This window comes from Lampetra planeri, chromosome 31 (genome assembly GCF_965212315.1).
Source record: "Lampetra planeri chromosome 31, kcLamPlan1.2.h2, whole genome shotgun sequence".
Taxonomy (NCBI): Eukaryota; Metazoa; Chordata; class Hyperoartia; order Petromyzontiformes; family Petromyzontidae; genus Lampetra; species Lampetra planeri.
The window spans coordinates 5046832-5063172 of record NC_136137.1 but is presented as its reverse complement, the minus strand read 5'-3'; the positions used below and the strand labels follow the sequence as shown (position 1 = coordinate 5063172).

The following is a 16341-nucleotide window of genomic DNA, read 5'->3' as shown; positions in this document are numbered from 1 at the left end:
ACACACGCACGCACAAAGACAAAGATCCCCCCCACCCCCGTGTAGCTTTAACAGACTGTTGGGGCAAGTGCTGTTAGCGAGCACCTATGAAGGCCAGAACGGCACACGAGGGGGTGGGCGGCCAACACCACGCGCACACACTTCACACACACACAGACACGTGTGTTATCTGGAGAACACGCGTGTAATCACATACAGAGTTGAATACACGTGTTCACACTCTGTACATATAGAAAAAATGTACGTGTTAACCAATATTGTTTGTACACAAATCGCACACACAACCCCTACGAAGGTCTGCACGGCATAAGAGGGTGGATGGGTGGTCAGCACCACGCCCGGCCTCCCTTTGTCACGATCGTGGCGGTGTTTACAACACCGCACCAGGTACCCATTGGAGACTGAGTCGACTTATCGGAGGCCCAGGACCGGTTCAGATAATCGTCTCTGGTTGCTTGCCGTGAGCGAGAATCGAACTCGGGTCGTCGTGTTTTTAGTGCAGACCGCAAACCGCTACACTACCGCTCACAAACACACCCACACACCTGGACAACACGTAACCCACACACCTCAACAACACGTGACCCACACACCTGGACAACACGTAACCCACACACCTGTACAACACGTGACCCACACACCTCTACAACACGTGACCCACACACCTCTACAACACGTGACCCACACCCCTGTGCAACACGTGACCCACACACCTGTACAACACGTGACCCACACACATCTACAACACGTGACCCACACACCTCTACAACACGTGACCCACACACTTCTACAACACGTGACCCACACAACTCTACGACACGTGACCCACACACTTCTACAACACGTGACCCACACACCTCTACAACACGTGACCCACACACTTCTACAACACGTGACCCACACACCTCTACCACACGTGACCCACACAACTCTACAACACGTGACCCACACACCTCTACAACACGTGACCCACACACCTGTACAACACGTGACCCACACACCTCAACAACACGTGACCCACACACCTCTACAACACGTGACCCACACACCTCTATAACACGTGACCCACACACCTCTACAACACGTGACCCACACACCTGTACAACACGTGACCCACACACCTCAACAACACGTGACCCACACACCTGTACAACACGTGACCCACACACCTGTACAACACGTGACCCACACACCTCTACAACACGTGACCCACACACCTCTATAACACGTGACCCACACACCTCTACAACACGTGACCCACACACCTGTACAACACGTGACCCACACACATCTACAACACGTGACCCACACACCTGTACAACACGTGACCCACACACCTCTACAACACGTGACCCACACACCTCTATAACACGTGACCCACACACCTCTACAACACGTGACCCACACACCTGTACAACACGTGACCCACACACATCTACAACACGTGACCCACACACCTGTACAACACGTGACCCACACACCTCTACAACACGTGACCCACACACCTCTACAACACGTGACCAACACACCTGTACAACACGTGACCCACACACCTCTACAACACGTCACCCACACACCTCTACAACACGTGACCCACACACCTGTACAACACGTGACCCACACACCTCTACAACACGTGACCCACACACCTCTACAACACACAAACAAAGGACAAATATCCCCCCCCCATATATCCTGAACAAACTATTGGGGCGAGTGCTATTAGCGAGCACCTATGAAGGTCGGAACAACACACGAGGGGGTGGCTGGCCGAAACCACGCCCGGCCGCCTTCGTCTCCCGAGTGGCGATGTTTACACAACGCACCAGGTACTCATTTAACGCTGGGTCGATCTATACACAAATACAAAGATGCCCCGTGTAGCCTTAACAGACTGTTGGGGCAAGTGCTGTTAGCGAGCACCTATGACGGCAGGGACGGCACACGAGGGATGGCCAGCACCACGCCCGACCACCGCACCAGGTATCCATTCGAGGCTGAGTCTACCTGCACGCGCACGTACACACACAGAGAACACAGAACACGCATAAACACAGGCGGCAGGCAGCAACGCCCGCCAAAAAAAATTACACGACAAACCGCGTCTCATTGTTTAAACCTACCCATCACTTCTCGTCCCAAACTCCTCTTTGGCAATTTAGCATTCCTTCCACGGCCCGCTAACCCCAAACCCTCTCCCCCCTCCCCCCCAGCCTCATCGCCCTCCACCTTACCTCCCACCCACCCACCCCTACCCTCCCCCCAAAGAAAGGTAGATCCAAGTGAAACATCCTGAAGATTTTCACGTGTGCGCGTCAATAGCCAATTTGCATATCACGAGGCGGTGGTGGTGGTGGTGGTCGGGGTGACAGCGAAGCCCGGCTAGTGGCTGCAGTTGCTTGTCCACATCACCCCCCACCACCACCACTCACCGACTCCACCCAGCCTCCACCCACCACCCCACCCCCCACACCACCGCACACTCAACCCACAGCGCCCCCACCACTAAACCACTCCATCCTGCCTCCAGACACACTCAGCGAGAGGCACCTCCTCCCCAAAAACCTCAAGACCCACACCACCCCACCCACCACCCACCCACCCACCCCCCCCACGTCGCGTTAAAAAGGAAAAACCCGTGGCTGGGTCTCGCTCGAATGCCGGACTCGACTGGGCTATGACTTCGGCATTGGTGCTGCACCCGGGTCTGGGGGAGCGCGTCATGTTCCTTTACGACAACGGCGCATTGGACGGCATCGGCAAGGGGACCCTGCAGCAAGACAGCATGGCGCCCGCGAACGCTGGACAGACGGGTTAGTGTGTCGTGGGGTGTGGTGTGTGTCAGTGGGGGAGCGGTAGTGTAGCGGTTAGCGCGCTGCGCTATGAACGCTTGCGACCAGGGATCGATCCCCGCTCACGGCGAACACCAGTGACGGTTATCTGAACCGCTCCTGGGCCTCCCCTAGGTCGACTCAGCCTGAAATGAGTACCTGGTGCGGTGTGTAAACATCGCCACTGGGGAGACAAAGGCGGTCGGGCGTGGTGCTGGCCACCCACCCCCTCGTGTACCGTTCTGGCCTTCATAGGTCCTTGCTAACAGCACTTGCCCCTATAGTCTGTTAAGGCTATACGGGGGATCTTTTTTTGCATCGTGGTGTGTGTAGTGGTGTGTGTGTGTGTGTCGTGGTGTGTGTGTTTTGTGTGCTATGAACCTGGCGACCCGGGTTCGATTCACGCTCACGGCCGACACCGGTGATGATTATCTGAACCGGTCCTGGGCTTCCTCTAGGTCGACTAAGCCTCAAATGAGTACCTGGTGCGGTGTGTAAACATCGCCACTAGGGGAGACAAAGGCGGCCGGGCGTGGTGTTGGCCACCCACCCCCTCGTGTGCCATGCCGGCCTTCATAGGTGTTCGCTAACAGCACTTGCCCCGGCAGTCTGTTAAAATGGTATGTGTGTGGTGTGTGTGGTGGTGTGGTGTGTGTGTCGTGGTGTGTGTCGTGTGTTCGTGGTGTGTGTGGTGGTGTGTGTGTGGTGTGTGTGTGGTGTGTGTGTGGTGTGTGTGTGGTGGTGTGTGTGTGTGGTGTGTGTGGTAGTGTGTGTGTGGTGTGTGTGGTAGTGTGTGTGTGGTGGTGTATGTGTGTGGTGTGTGTGTGGTGGTATGTGTGTGTTGGTGTGTGGGGAACGGTGGTGTAGCGGTCAACGCTCTGCGCTACGAACCTATAGACCCGGGTTCGATTCCCGCTCATGGCCAACACCAGTGGCCATTATCCTAACCCGCCGTGGGCCTCCCCCAGGTCGACTCAGCCTCAAATGAGTACCTGGCTTGCGGGGTGTAAACATCGCCACTGGAGAGACAAAGGTGGCCGGGCATAGAGCTGGCCACACCCTTTGCGTGCCTCTGCGGCCTTCATAGGTGCTCGCTAATAGCACTTGCCCCAACAGTCTGTTAAGGCTATACGGGGATCTTTGTCTTGGGGGGTGTGTGTGTGTGTGTGTCCTGGTATGTGTACTAGTTGTGGCGTGAGTGTGTGGTGGTGTGTGTACTAGTTGTGTGTGTGGTGCTGTGTGTTGCGGCAAGAGTGCTGTTAACGAGCACCTACGAAGGCCGACACGGCACACGAGGGATGTGAGTGGCCAGTACAACAACAGTCTGTTACAGTCTACACGGGGGGGATCTTTGTGCGTGTGTTGGGTCCGTGTGAGCGTGTGTGGTGTGCGTGTTGTTTGCGTTTGCGTGTGTGTGTTGTATGAGGAACGATGGCGCAGTGGTTAGCGCTACGCCGCGCTACGAACCCGGCTTACCCGAGTTCGATTCCCGCTCACGGCCAGCAACCAGTCACGATTATCTGAACCGGTCCTGGGCCTCGCCTAAGTCGACTCGGCCTCAAATGAGTACCTTGTGCGGTGTGTAAACATCGTCACTGGAGAGACAAACGGGGTCGGGCGTGGTGCTGGCCAACCACCCCCTCGTGTGCCGCTCCGGCCTTCAGAGGTGCTCGCTAACAGCACTTGCCCCAACAGTCTGTTAAGGCTATACGGGGGATCTTTGTCCTACTGGACATGTGAAAGAGCTTCACAGTTCATCCAGGATAAATAAAGATTCTGATTCTGCGCGTATGGAGTTGGGGGAGCCGTGGCGCAGTGGTTAGCGCGCTGCGATTCAACGAAACCAGCAAGGGCCAAGTTCGATTGCCGCTCACGGCCAATAGCAACAACGGCGAATATTTGCACCTCCCCCCTAGGTCGACTCAGCCTTAAATGTGTGACCCGGTGCGGTGAAAAAGGGCGGCCGGGAGTGGTGTTAGCAAGGAGCGCCTTCTTCGGTGCTACTCCCTAACAGAACTTGCCCCAACAGTCTGTACGGGGGGATCTTTGTCTTTGTGTTTTATACATAGGTGGGGAGTAGTGGCGCAGTGGTTAGCGCACTGCGCTCTGAATTCCAGCAAACCCCGAGTTGGAGTCTCGCTTATTGCTCTTGCCAATATATCGGACGTCATTTGAAGCGACGATCTAAACCAGTTCCTGAGATCGACTGAAATGAGTGGCCTGGTGCGATTTTTTTTTAAATATCCGCACCGGGGGAGACAAAGGCGGCTGGTAGTGCGTGGTTCTGGCCAGGCCAATGCCTCCCTTTGTGCGCCCCATGATAGACGCCATCCTCTCGTACCGGCTACACTAATGATCTTCATATTATTCACAAAATTTTTTACAAAGATCCCCCGTATAGCCTTAACAGACTGTAGGGGCAAGTGCTGTTAGCGAGCACCTATGAAGGCCGGAACGGTACGCGGGGGGGGTGGGTGGCCAGCTACCACGCCCGACCGCCTTTGTCTCCCCAGTGGCGATGTTTACTCACCGCACCAGGTACTCATTTCAGGCTGAGTCGACCTAGGGGAGGCCCAGGAGCGGTTCAGATAATCGTGTGTTGGCCGTGAGCGGGAATCGAACCCGGATCGCCAGGTTCATAGCGCAGCGCGCTATCCGCTACACTACCGCTTCACACACACACACGCGTGTGTGTCGTGTGTGTGCGCGAGAGAGATTGATTGCATGTACAGTACTGTACGTACGATGGGGGTGGTAATGATTGCATCGATTGTGATCATGCGTCGTCGTCGTCGTGGTTGATTTGCGCTTGTCCCGTGATCATCGTGATCTATACAATCATGAGGAGGCCGCTGATGATTGCATCTAGACATCGTATTCGTATCTTCGGACAGCATCGTCATCATCGCAAACGGCACGCGTCATCATCTCGATGAAATTTGACCGCGAGCCAAGAAGGAACATCGCGGATACTCGCCGCGGTTGTATGGCAGTCTCCAGATCAATTATTATATTACCTCCATAATAATAATCATAATCGATATTGTCATTATCATTGCGTGCTGTGGCATCGCCACAGCATCGCGTACAACACCACCATCATCATCATCATCCTATCGATGACTTTGTCATTGCACCATCATTATCAGCATCGTTACCAACATCATCATCCGCATGCCTTCTACGTGGCTGGACTACTACACGAATCGCGTGCGCTTCAAAAGATCACAGAACACAGCCATCGTCAGCATCACGAGCACTGCATCGTCATCATCATCAATCTGCATCGCCGAGTTCTCTTAGCAGCGCGACTCCACCGCTCCCCACAATGCGCACACGTGTTCGTGTTTGCGCATTCGGTAACACAAAGACAAAGATCACCCGTGTAGCCTTGACAGACTGTAGAGGGGCAAGTCGTGTTAGCGAGCACCTATGAATGCCGGGCACGGCACACGAGGGGGTGGGTGGCCAACACCACGCCCGGCCGCCTTTGTCTCCCCAGTGGCGATGTTTACGCACGGCACCAGGTGCTCATTTGAGGCGACCTCGGGGAGGCCCAGGACCGGTTCAAATAATCGTCGCTGGTGTTGGCCGTGAGCACGTGTACACGCACGCACGCACACGCATGTACACGTGGCACACAATACACCATTAAACACGTAGCAGACTTTCGCGACCTATGTCGTCCACAATAGAGGTTGTTTTGGTGAGATCGCGAAAATATAGAAACGTCGTACTCGGAGTGAAAATGCTGTGGCTTGATTCTCCAACACACCGGTTAGTGCTGTACTAGTGACGAATTGGCCACGTTCTGTATACGTAACAACCCATACTAGTTGGCTGTGTCGGTTGGTGGCGGGTTTAACGACACATACATCCATCCGCGCGCGCGCGTACACTATCGTATCATCATCAATCAAATCACCTACTACCTCCACGTGTATGTGTCTCCCCCCCCGCCCCCCCCATCGCTTGACAGACGGCGTGAAGACCTCCTCCTCCTCCTCGTGCCCACCTTGCCAGGCCCCGCAAGGTTCCCCGACGGCCGCCACCCTCGGCTACGGCTACCCCTTCGGCGCGAGCGGCTACTACGGCTGCCGCGTGGGTCACGGAATGGGCGCCCACGTGAAAGCGACCTGCGGATCGGCGGCGCAGACGGCCGCCGCGAGCCTCGCCTCGGGCTACGGGCCGCACTCGCTCGTCGACAAATACGTGCAGGACGTCTCCGTCGGACTACAACCGAGCAACGGCGTCGGCTCATCCGTTGCTGCTGGAGGCGGCGGCGTCGGTGGTGGCGGCGGCGGTGGTATCGGTGGTGGTGGAGGCGGTGTCGTTGGTGGTGGTGGTGGTATTGGTGGAGGCGGTGTGGGTGATGATTACACGAGCGGGCGTGCAGCTAAAGACTTCGCCTTCTACCCAAGCTACGGCAGCGCTTATCACCACCACCACCACCATCATCAGCACATGCCGGGCTACTTAGACATGCCCGTGGTGCCGCATGCGTCGCTCGCCCCGCCGAGCGAAGGTCGCCACGACCCCATCCTTCACCACGGAATGGACGGATACCACCATCAGCCGTGGGCGCTGCCCAATGGATGGAACGGGCAAATGTACTGCGCCAAGGAGCAGAGTCAGCTGTCACACCTGTGGAAGTCGCCGCTCGCAGGTGAGGTCGGAGTGAGTGCGAGTGGCTGTGAGCGGCGTGTGTGTGTGTGTCTGTGTGTGTGTACACGGGTGGGTGTCTGTGTGTGTGTACACGGGTGAGTGTCTGTGTGTACACGGGTGGGTGTCTGTGTGTGTGTGTACACGGGTGTCTGTGTGTGTGTACACGAGTGTCTGTCTGTGTGTGTACACGGGTGTCTGTGTGTGTGTACACGGGTGAGTGTGTCTGTCTGTGTGTGTACACGGGTGTATGTGTGTACACGGGTGAGTGTGTGTGTGTGTTTACACGGGTGAGAGTCTGTGTGTGTGTACACGGGTGAGTGTCTGTGTGTCTGTGTGTGAGTGTACACGGGTGGGGGAGCGGTGGTGCAGCGGTTAGCGCGCTACGCTACGAACCTGGCGACCTGGGTTTGATTCCCGCTCACGGCCAAAACCAGTGCCGATTATCTGAATCGGTCCCGGGCCTTCCCTAGGTCGACTCGGCTTCAAATGAGTACCTGATGCGCTGTGTTAAACATCGCCACTTGGGAGACAAAGACGGCCGGGCGTGGTGTTGGCCACCCATCCCCTTGTCATCAGTGCCGATTTTTGTCTTTTGGAAGGGTGAGTGTGCAGGGGAGTGTGTGTCGGTATTGTACACGTTCGCGTTGTAAAGGTCTGCGTGTGCATACGTACCTGCTGTCATGTGCCAAAATCACCACTGGGGAGACAAAGGCGGCCGGGCGTGGTGTGGGCCAACCCCCACCCCCTCGTGTGCCGTTTCGGCCTTTATAGGTGCTGCTCGCTAACAGCACTTGCCCCTACAGTCTGTTGAGGCTACACGGGGGGATCTTTTTCGTTTGTCTTTGGGCGTGTGTGTGTGTGGTGTCTGTTGGGGAGTGGTGGAGCAGCGGTTAGAGCGCTGCGTTACGAACCCGGCGTCCCAAGTTCAATTCCCGCTCACGGCCATCAACATCAGTGACGATTATCTGAATTGGTCGTGGGCCTCCCCTCGGTCGACTGGGTCTCACATGAGTACCTGGTACGGTGTGTAAACATCGCCACTGGGGAGACAAAGGCGGTCGGGCGCTGTGCTGGACACCCACCCCCCTCGTGTGCCGTGCCGGCCTTCGTAGGTGCTACTCGCTAACAGGACTTGCCCCAACAGTGTGTTAGGGCTATTTGGGGGATCTTTGTCTTTGCGTGTGGATGTGTGTATTTGCGTCAGGGAGTTTGTGTGTTTATCTGTGTGTGTGTGAGCGAGTGTGTGTTGTCTTTCATATACGCGTTTGTAAACGTTGTGTTTTTGTTGTATGGGTGTGTGTGGTATACTGCATTGTGTGTTTGTATATGCGTGAGGATGGGCTGTGTTTATGTATTTGGGTGTACGTGTGTACGTGTGTGTTTGCGTGTTCGTGGGGAGCGGTGGCGCAGCGGTTAGCGCGCTGCGCTATGAACCCGGCGGCCCGAGTTCGATTTTCGCTCACGATCAACACCGGTGGTGGCGATTACCTGAACCGGTCCTGGGCGTCCCCCTAGGTCGACTCGGCCTCAAATGAGTACCTGGTGCGGTGTGTAAAATCATCGCCACTGGGGAGACAAAGGCGGCCGGGCGTGGTGCTGACCACCCACCCCCTCGTGTGCCGTGCCGGCCTTCGTAGGTGCTCGCTAACAGCACTTGCCCCAACAGTCTGTTACAGGCTACACGGGGGAACCTGTGTTTTTGTCTGTTATGTACGTGGATAATAAATACGTGTTGCGAGTTATACGTGTGTAGCAACACGTGTGCGTGTAGCGATGCGTGTGTGTGTATTATGTGTGCTTTAGTGTGCATTGCGTGAAATGCGCATGTTTTATAATTATTATTCATGTAAAATACATAGACTTGTATATTGTTTAGACGTTTCTGTTTACAATTGCATATTACGTACACACACACACACCTGTGGCTATTACGCATGCTAATTTATGTACACACACACAAAGTTGTATAACGTCCGTGCGATGTATTTATACATTGTGTATATTGTATATATAAGATGCGTAATTATTGTGTACACACGGCATACAAACGAGTGTAATATTGTGTGTATCTACATATATATGTACACACCGCGCGTAAATTGTTAATGAAATTGGTATGTACATATGGAATAGATATATTAATCGAGTGTATATTATGTACAACCTGTATGTACACACCAGTGTACATAAATGCCATGTGCTCATTGCGTATTATATTCCGTATGTAATCGTTACGTGCATATCTAACAAGTGCATACATATATATGTACATTCACAGAGTTTCATATTATTGGTTCTTTCGGTAAAGTCACGTAGAAGGGAAATAATAATATAATAAAAAAAAATAGAACAATAAAATTCTCACGACGTTTCGATTGCAACTCAAGAAATCATCGTCAGGTGTGAAAACCACAGCAAGAAATGTTTTGAAATAAGTGGCGCGTGTGTGTGTGTATATATATATAGTTGTGTGTGTGTGTGTGTTTATGAAAAGATCCCCCATATAGCCTTAGCAGACTGTAGGGGCAAGTGCTGTTAGCGAGCACCTATGAAGGCCGCAACGGTACACGAGGGGGTGGGTGGCCAGCACCACGCCCGACCGCCTTTGTCTCCCTAGTGGTGATGTTTAAACACCGCACCAGGTACTCATTTGAGGCTGAGTCGACCTATGGGAGGCCCAGGACCGGTTCAGATAATCGCCACTGGTGTTGGCCGTGAACGGGAATCGAACCCGGGTCGCCGGGTTCATAGCGCAGCGCGCTAACCGCTACACTGCCGCTCCCCATATATACACACACACACGCAACTGTAATGGTGCAATGTAATTTGTGTGTACGTATCAATGACGTCCACACGCATGGTGCGGTGCGGATTGTACGCACTGTGTGAATGTGTACGTGCACGCTCACTCTCGTGTTGTAACGGTGGCATTCGGTAGTGTGCACACAATCAATTCCACAGGTAAATACGCGCACCGTGCGCATGCAGTCGATGTGTGCGGTATACGCACGGTATCGATAACCGTATTAAACAAAACAAAAACCGGTTAATATCCGTTACCGGTTTGACCCCACATGTAGAAAACTGTGCAGCTTCCAAACCACGTCTAAATCGGGGCTCGTTCACCCAAAATAAGAAGGAGAAACATTTGCTTCGAATTCGGCACAACAACAACAACAGAAACTGCAATATTGATAGAGCCGCAACGTATATGCGAACACAGGACGTTACTTAACAACGTCAAACCGTACGTGCGGTTTTTTTTTGCGTGTAATTGCTATCTTAAGAAGGGCACGCGCGCACAATGATTTGCAATGCCGCGTCACGAATCGTTTTTGAGCTTGTTTTAGATTATCGAAAATAATTAAGGGGGGGGGGGCGTTGTGCGTGATGTTTTTGTTTTGTTACTTTGCAACTGGAACTGTCGGGAGCTTCGAAGCAGTCCGCGTTAAAGAGCCGCGTGATGCCGACCCTTGCGCAAGGCAATTACCCCCCCCCCGGCTCCGCTCAGCTATTACAAAATCACACCGCTTGTCCCTTTACACCCAATTCACGCCGGCTGCGTTCATATAATTAAAATGCACGACTGAGCTCAGTGTGCGTGCGTGTGTACACGCGTTCCACGTGCGCGTGCGCAAACGCCACGTGTTCCGCGCGACGCAGACCGCGTGACTTGCTTGGCGCGTCACGTGGGAAAGTGTTGAACAATCATCGGGCGCGCGCGGCGTGGAACGAGTCGGCGTGTATTTGAAGGCGGCGAGTTTGGTGAACCCTCCACGGTTCGAGTATTAAACGGAAAAACGAGGCGAAAGTGCGCCACGCGGTTTGAATTGTTCGCAGAATGGCAAGGATTAGAATTATTTAAAAATTGAAAAAATTCAACTTTAAAAAAGTAACCACCGGTTTCTCGACTTTTGAAACGGGTAAAAAAATTCCTGAAACCGGTTCGACTACATTACCGGTTTTCGTTTAAGGTTCCTCTACTTTAATGGATCGTTCTTTCTGCGCGTGCCCACAACACAGACGTAGTAAGCATGTACGCGCGTGTGTGCGTCTTGCACACGTAATTTTACATATCAAATACGTACACGCTTAACGTATCAGGCACATACACACTCGTGCGTGTCGTGTCTGTGCGTATACATATCGAATGTAAACAATAATAAAATATCTACATAGACACGCACATACGTTTCAAGGTAATCGGGTATCCGATGCAATACGCCGTAAGATTTAACCGATGTCGAAAATGTATATAAATTAATACGTAAAAATCCAGTACATGGTCTTCAACACACCCTACATGTTCTAGATTTGAAGCTTTCGTGACTGCAAGGATTCCTACTCTTAGGTTTTTTCGGTAAAGTCACGTAGGTAAAAATAATAGAAATAATAATAGAAATAATAATAGAAATAAAATTATAAATCACAACGTTTCGGAGGCAACACAAGTCTCCGTCATCAGGTGTGACGGTCCCACCTAAGAGTATACACCCTACATGGTGTAAGACCATAATACCCATATTGTATGGTACGTTTATACAAACGTACGACTATCGTATGCAACTTATGTAATTTTTACTTATATATGTACTTGATCTATTTTAGGTATTTTTTTAATAGTAATTTTCTTTTACTTTCGTTGTGTTGAATTGTTTGTTGTTGCAACTTTCTGCCCCCCCCCCCCCGCCCACTGGACATCTGTGAAAAAATAGCTTCATAGCTCATCGGATTTCTCCAGGATAAATAAAGATTGTGAGTCTGCATACCAGTGCTTGGGTGCATATCGTTTTATTGAATAAATATATCGGATAAAATTGCCTTTTTGAGAATATTGACTAAAATTATTATTATTATTATTATTATATTGCATCATCAGCATCTAGCATCATCAGGCATCATAAATCCACTGCTGGATGAATAACGGCTGTCTTCGCAAGAAGGCCTTTCCGCGAGATAATTATCATTTATTTTTGTTCACTAAAAATATATAATTGTGTCTCTAACCAACAAAAAAAACGCAAAACAAGCTTGCGTTTAATTTAATCCGGAGACATAGCTACAGCTGATCAATTAATTAACATGGCGGAGGGAGATAATTTCCAGTACAAAGACAAAGATCCCCCCGTATAGCCTACACAGACATTTGGGGCAAGTGCTGCTCGCGAGCACCTATGAAAGCCAGCACGGCACGCATTTAATAGGACACGCACACAGCCACTTGTGAATGTATCTCTTTATAGGATTTCTATTGTTACGAATATTACATTTAAAGTTAGAACATAAAGTATTATTTACAAGGCCCCCTTTATCGATCACACGCTGGATGATACGCTTACCTCCCCTCGTCCTCCTCCCCACGCCGTGTCACATCATGGAGGGTTAATTGACCATACTTCACCACAATTGACAATGCGGTTTGTTGCCGAAGAATGTGGTGGAGGAGTGGAGGCGGTGTGATGATGAGCGCGACCATCACCCATTCAGCTGTCACTTCGCCACCGATGGTAGCCACGGCTGAGACTCGAACAGAGGCTGCCGGATTTTTACTTGTTACCGATTTTCTCTCTCTCTCTCAGCGCGTTGTTGCTAACCACTGCGCCTTCGTGTACACTCTACGGGGTGTGTGTGTGTGGTTTTTTTGTTGTTTCGTTTTATTACCGTCGAACGTATCATCAAGTCGTAGTGCACGTGTAAATATGTACTTCTCACTTGCTTTATCAGAGCTTCCCTCGCAATCGTACACATGGGGGGGGGGGCAGGCGCGCGCGCACGCCCACGTGCTCGGCACATGCGTCGCCGTGACTTGGCTCAAACCATCGCCCACAGTCTGCGCGCGCGCGGCCGCGCGTTAATACGAACGTGCGCGCGCGCGCGCGTTCGCCTACGACTCGCTCGCAACGCGAAAGCAACGCGTTTCCCGCCGAGCGGATTTCCATTGCGTAAAGCGAGCACCCATCGCCACGTCCCCGCGACCGCTCCACCACGTTCCCAACCCCCCGTCGCTGATGATTTCACGAAACGATGTAGCACGTGCGCGCGTCGGAGGAGCGGCGATGCTGTGGTTGGGCGCGCCGTGCTCTATCAATGCGCTTCTATCAATTGTCTTCTATGATTACCTTCGATAAATTATCTTGTAGCAATTATCTTCTAGCAATTATCTTCTATCAATTCCGCAAGCCCTCTCTCCTACCTTCCCCCCCCCCCGTCCATGAGTTCGATACCCGGCCATCGGCTTGCCATCGCTGGCGGGCAATATCCTAGCCGGCCCATGGACAGGTACCAAGCTTGTCTTCAACGAGCTGTCGCTGCTGACCCAGAATGGTGAAGTATGGTTAAACAACCCCGCGTGGCCGACAACAACGGTGGGTGGAGGCGTTTGTCCAAAAATGGCTTGATAAACGGCTGTTTTTATTCATCTATATACTGTATGGGGGAATATATATATGTGCTTTATTTACATCTGAAACCGTGCCATCTGTATGATATGTAATACGTCTCGACAGGTTGGCATTATTGTAGGATCGACGCACGTTCTGATACGAAGTGTTGTACTGTGCTCCGCGTGTGCTGCCACGTCAATGCTCCCCACCTTCAACTAAGCTACTAGCAGCTGAGCAGCGTGGTGAGGTATGGTCAAATGCCCGATGCGACCCAGCATTTGATTGACAAAAAATTAACCCGTAAAAACAAAGTTTTTCACTATAAATATTTGATATGCGTGGCATCGGTTTTATTTTATTATTCATTTCTGTTTTTCTTGAGTAAGAGTTTCATTTTTATCACATTGGTATTTGAAATTAAATATGAAAATAAAATTATTTTCCTAAAAAGTGGAAAATTTAGGAAAAAATTTTCACGAAAATAAATTGTCATGCACAACGAGTCTGTGTGCAAAATGTCAGCTCGATTGGATCACGGGAAGTGGGTTAAAAAACGACCGAAAGATTTGCACGGTCGTAAGCGCGCAAGCAAGCAAGCAAGCGAACTTAATATAAAGGATTTAAAAATGGGGCAGTCTACGTGCGACATGTTTCACTCCACCGTCATCATCATCATCAGCCTCGGCCATGATCAATGCTCTGCTGGATGAAGACTTCTCCCATGTCGGTCGGTCACCGGAGGTGTTTGACCATACTTCACCGCACTGGTCACTGCAGATTCAGCGAAACGAGCTAGAGGCCCACGACCAGTTCAGAAATCGCTCGCCACTAATGTTAGCCGTGGCCGGTAACCGAATTTTGGGTTCGTAGTGGAATGTGTATGTATGTACTGTACGTTGGACTTCTTTCGCAACCGTACGTAGCCAACCTTGATAATTGGAGGTGCACACAATGAGTTGATCCTCATCATCGCTCCATCTCCTCCTCCTCCTCCTCGCTCGATGTCCTCTCGCTCACGTTCCATTGCTTGCCTGCCACTTCCTCATCATTCAGGGCCACCATCATCATCACATACACTGCGTCTTCCATTATCATCACCAACATCATTACTACCATCCTCATCATCCATCATCATTATCATCTTCTATAATCATCTTCCATCATCAACACCACCATCCTCATTCCATCATCATCTTCCATCATCATCATCACCACCATCATCACCACCATCATCATCTTCCATCATCATCACCACCATCCTCATATTCCATCATCATCACATACACTGCATATTCCATCATCATCATCATCACAACACGCCTGGTTTTTTTTTTTCCGGGCATTCCATTTTCCTCCAACACACATATTAAAGCACTAATTCACTTGTGATGAAAACATACATAGAGGATCGCAGAGCTTGGATAAGTATTGGTACCGCCGGCTCGTCACCGCGTGGCTGCTGCTGCTGCTGCATTCACTGCTCCTCGTCTGTGGCTCTTCCTCCTGGCGCCCCTGAGTCGTTCCCTCTCTCCGAGTCGTCCTCTCGCTCTCTCTCTCTTTGAGTCGCCCTCTCGCTCTCGCTGAGTCGTCCCCTCTCTCTCTCTTTGAGTCATCCTCTCTCTGAGTCGTCCTCTCGCTCTCTCTCTTTGAGTCGTCCCCTCTCTTTCTCTCTCTTTGAGTCATCCTCTCTGAGTCGTCCTCTCGCTCTCTTTCTATGAGTCGCTCTCTCTCTCTTTGAGTCGCTCTCTCTCTTTGAGTCGTCCTCTCGCTCTCTTTGAGTCGCCCTCTCGCTCTGAGTCGCCCTCTCGCTCTCGCTGAGTCGTCCCCCCTCTCTCTCTCTCTCTGAGTCGTCCTCTCTCTCCTCTGAGAGCGAGGAGCGGACACTGTTTGCGGTGGCCGCGCCGTTGCTGCAAGTCGCAATCAATGTCATTATAAAACTAAACTTTAATGATACATTTTTCTGCCACGATCAATCGACTGCTGGATGAAGGTCTATCCAACCCCTACGCATCCCTGCTGGCCGTGCACATGCCAACAATCCGCGCATTGTCTGTGCAGTGTTACTAATTGGCTTTGACAGGTACTGAAAATACTTGGCTTCCACATGCACGCATTCCACTGGGCGGCGGCCCGCCGGTGTTGTGTGTATCCCGTGTCCTTTGCTTTACCGGCGAGGTATCCACGATTGTTTTCGTGGGCCGATCGAGACATGCCATTATCAATCCACTGCCCAATGAAGGGGGGGGGATTGTTTAACCATACTTCTCCATGCTGCTTGAGTTGATGATGTTGATGATGATGATGGTGGTGGTGTAGTACCGGGGCGGTGGCGTTGTGGGACTGAGAGGTTCAGAATCACAACATGAATTTGGACTTGAGCAATCCGATGAGCTATGAAGCTCATTTTCACAGATGTCTAGTCGGTTACAGAACTAGTTAAGATACCACTCGCCGCTGATGTT

At 51.6% G+C, this 16341-nt stretch overlaps 1 protein-coding gene across 1 annotated transcript in view; it reads left to right on the top strand.

Moving 5' to 3' along the window:
* The first annotated feature begins 2666 nt into the window (after nt 1–2666).
* The window catches only part of HOXC13 (homeobox C13), a 33416-nt gene continuing 19741 nt past the window's right edge, over nt 2667–16341 (top strand). Inside the window, exons 1-2 of the mRNA XM_078609081.1 lie at nt 2667–2813; nt 6811–7497. Coding sequence (XP_078465207.1) covers nt 2678–2813; nt 6811–7497 — 823 coding nt within the window. The 5' untranslated portion in view covers nt 2667–2677. The remainder of the gene's footprint in view (nt 2814–6810; nt 7498–16341) is intronic.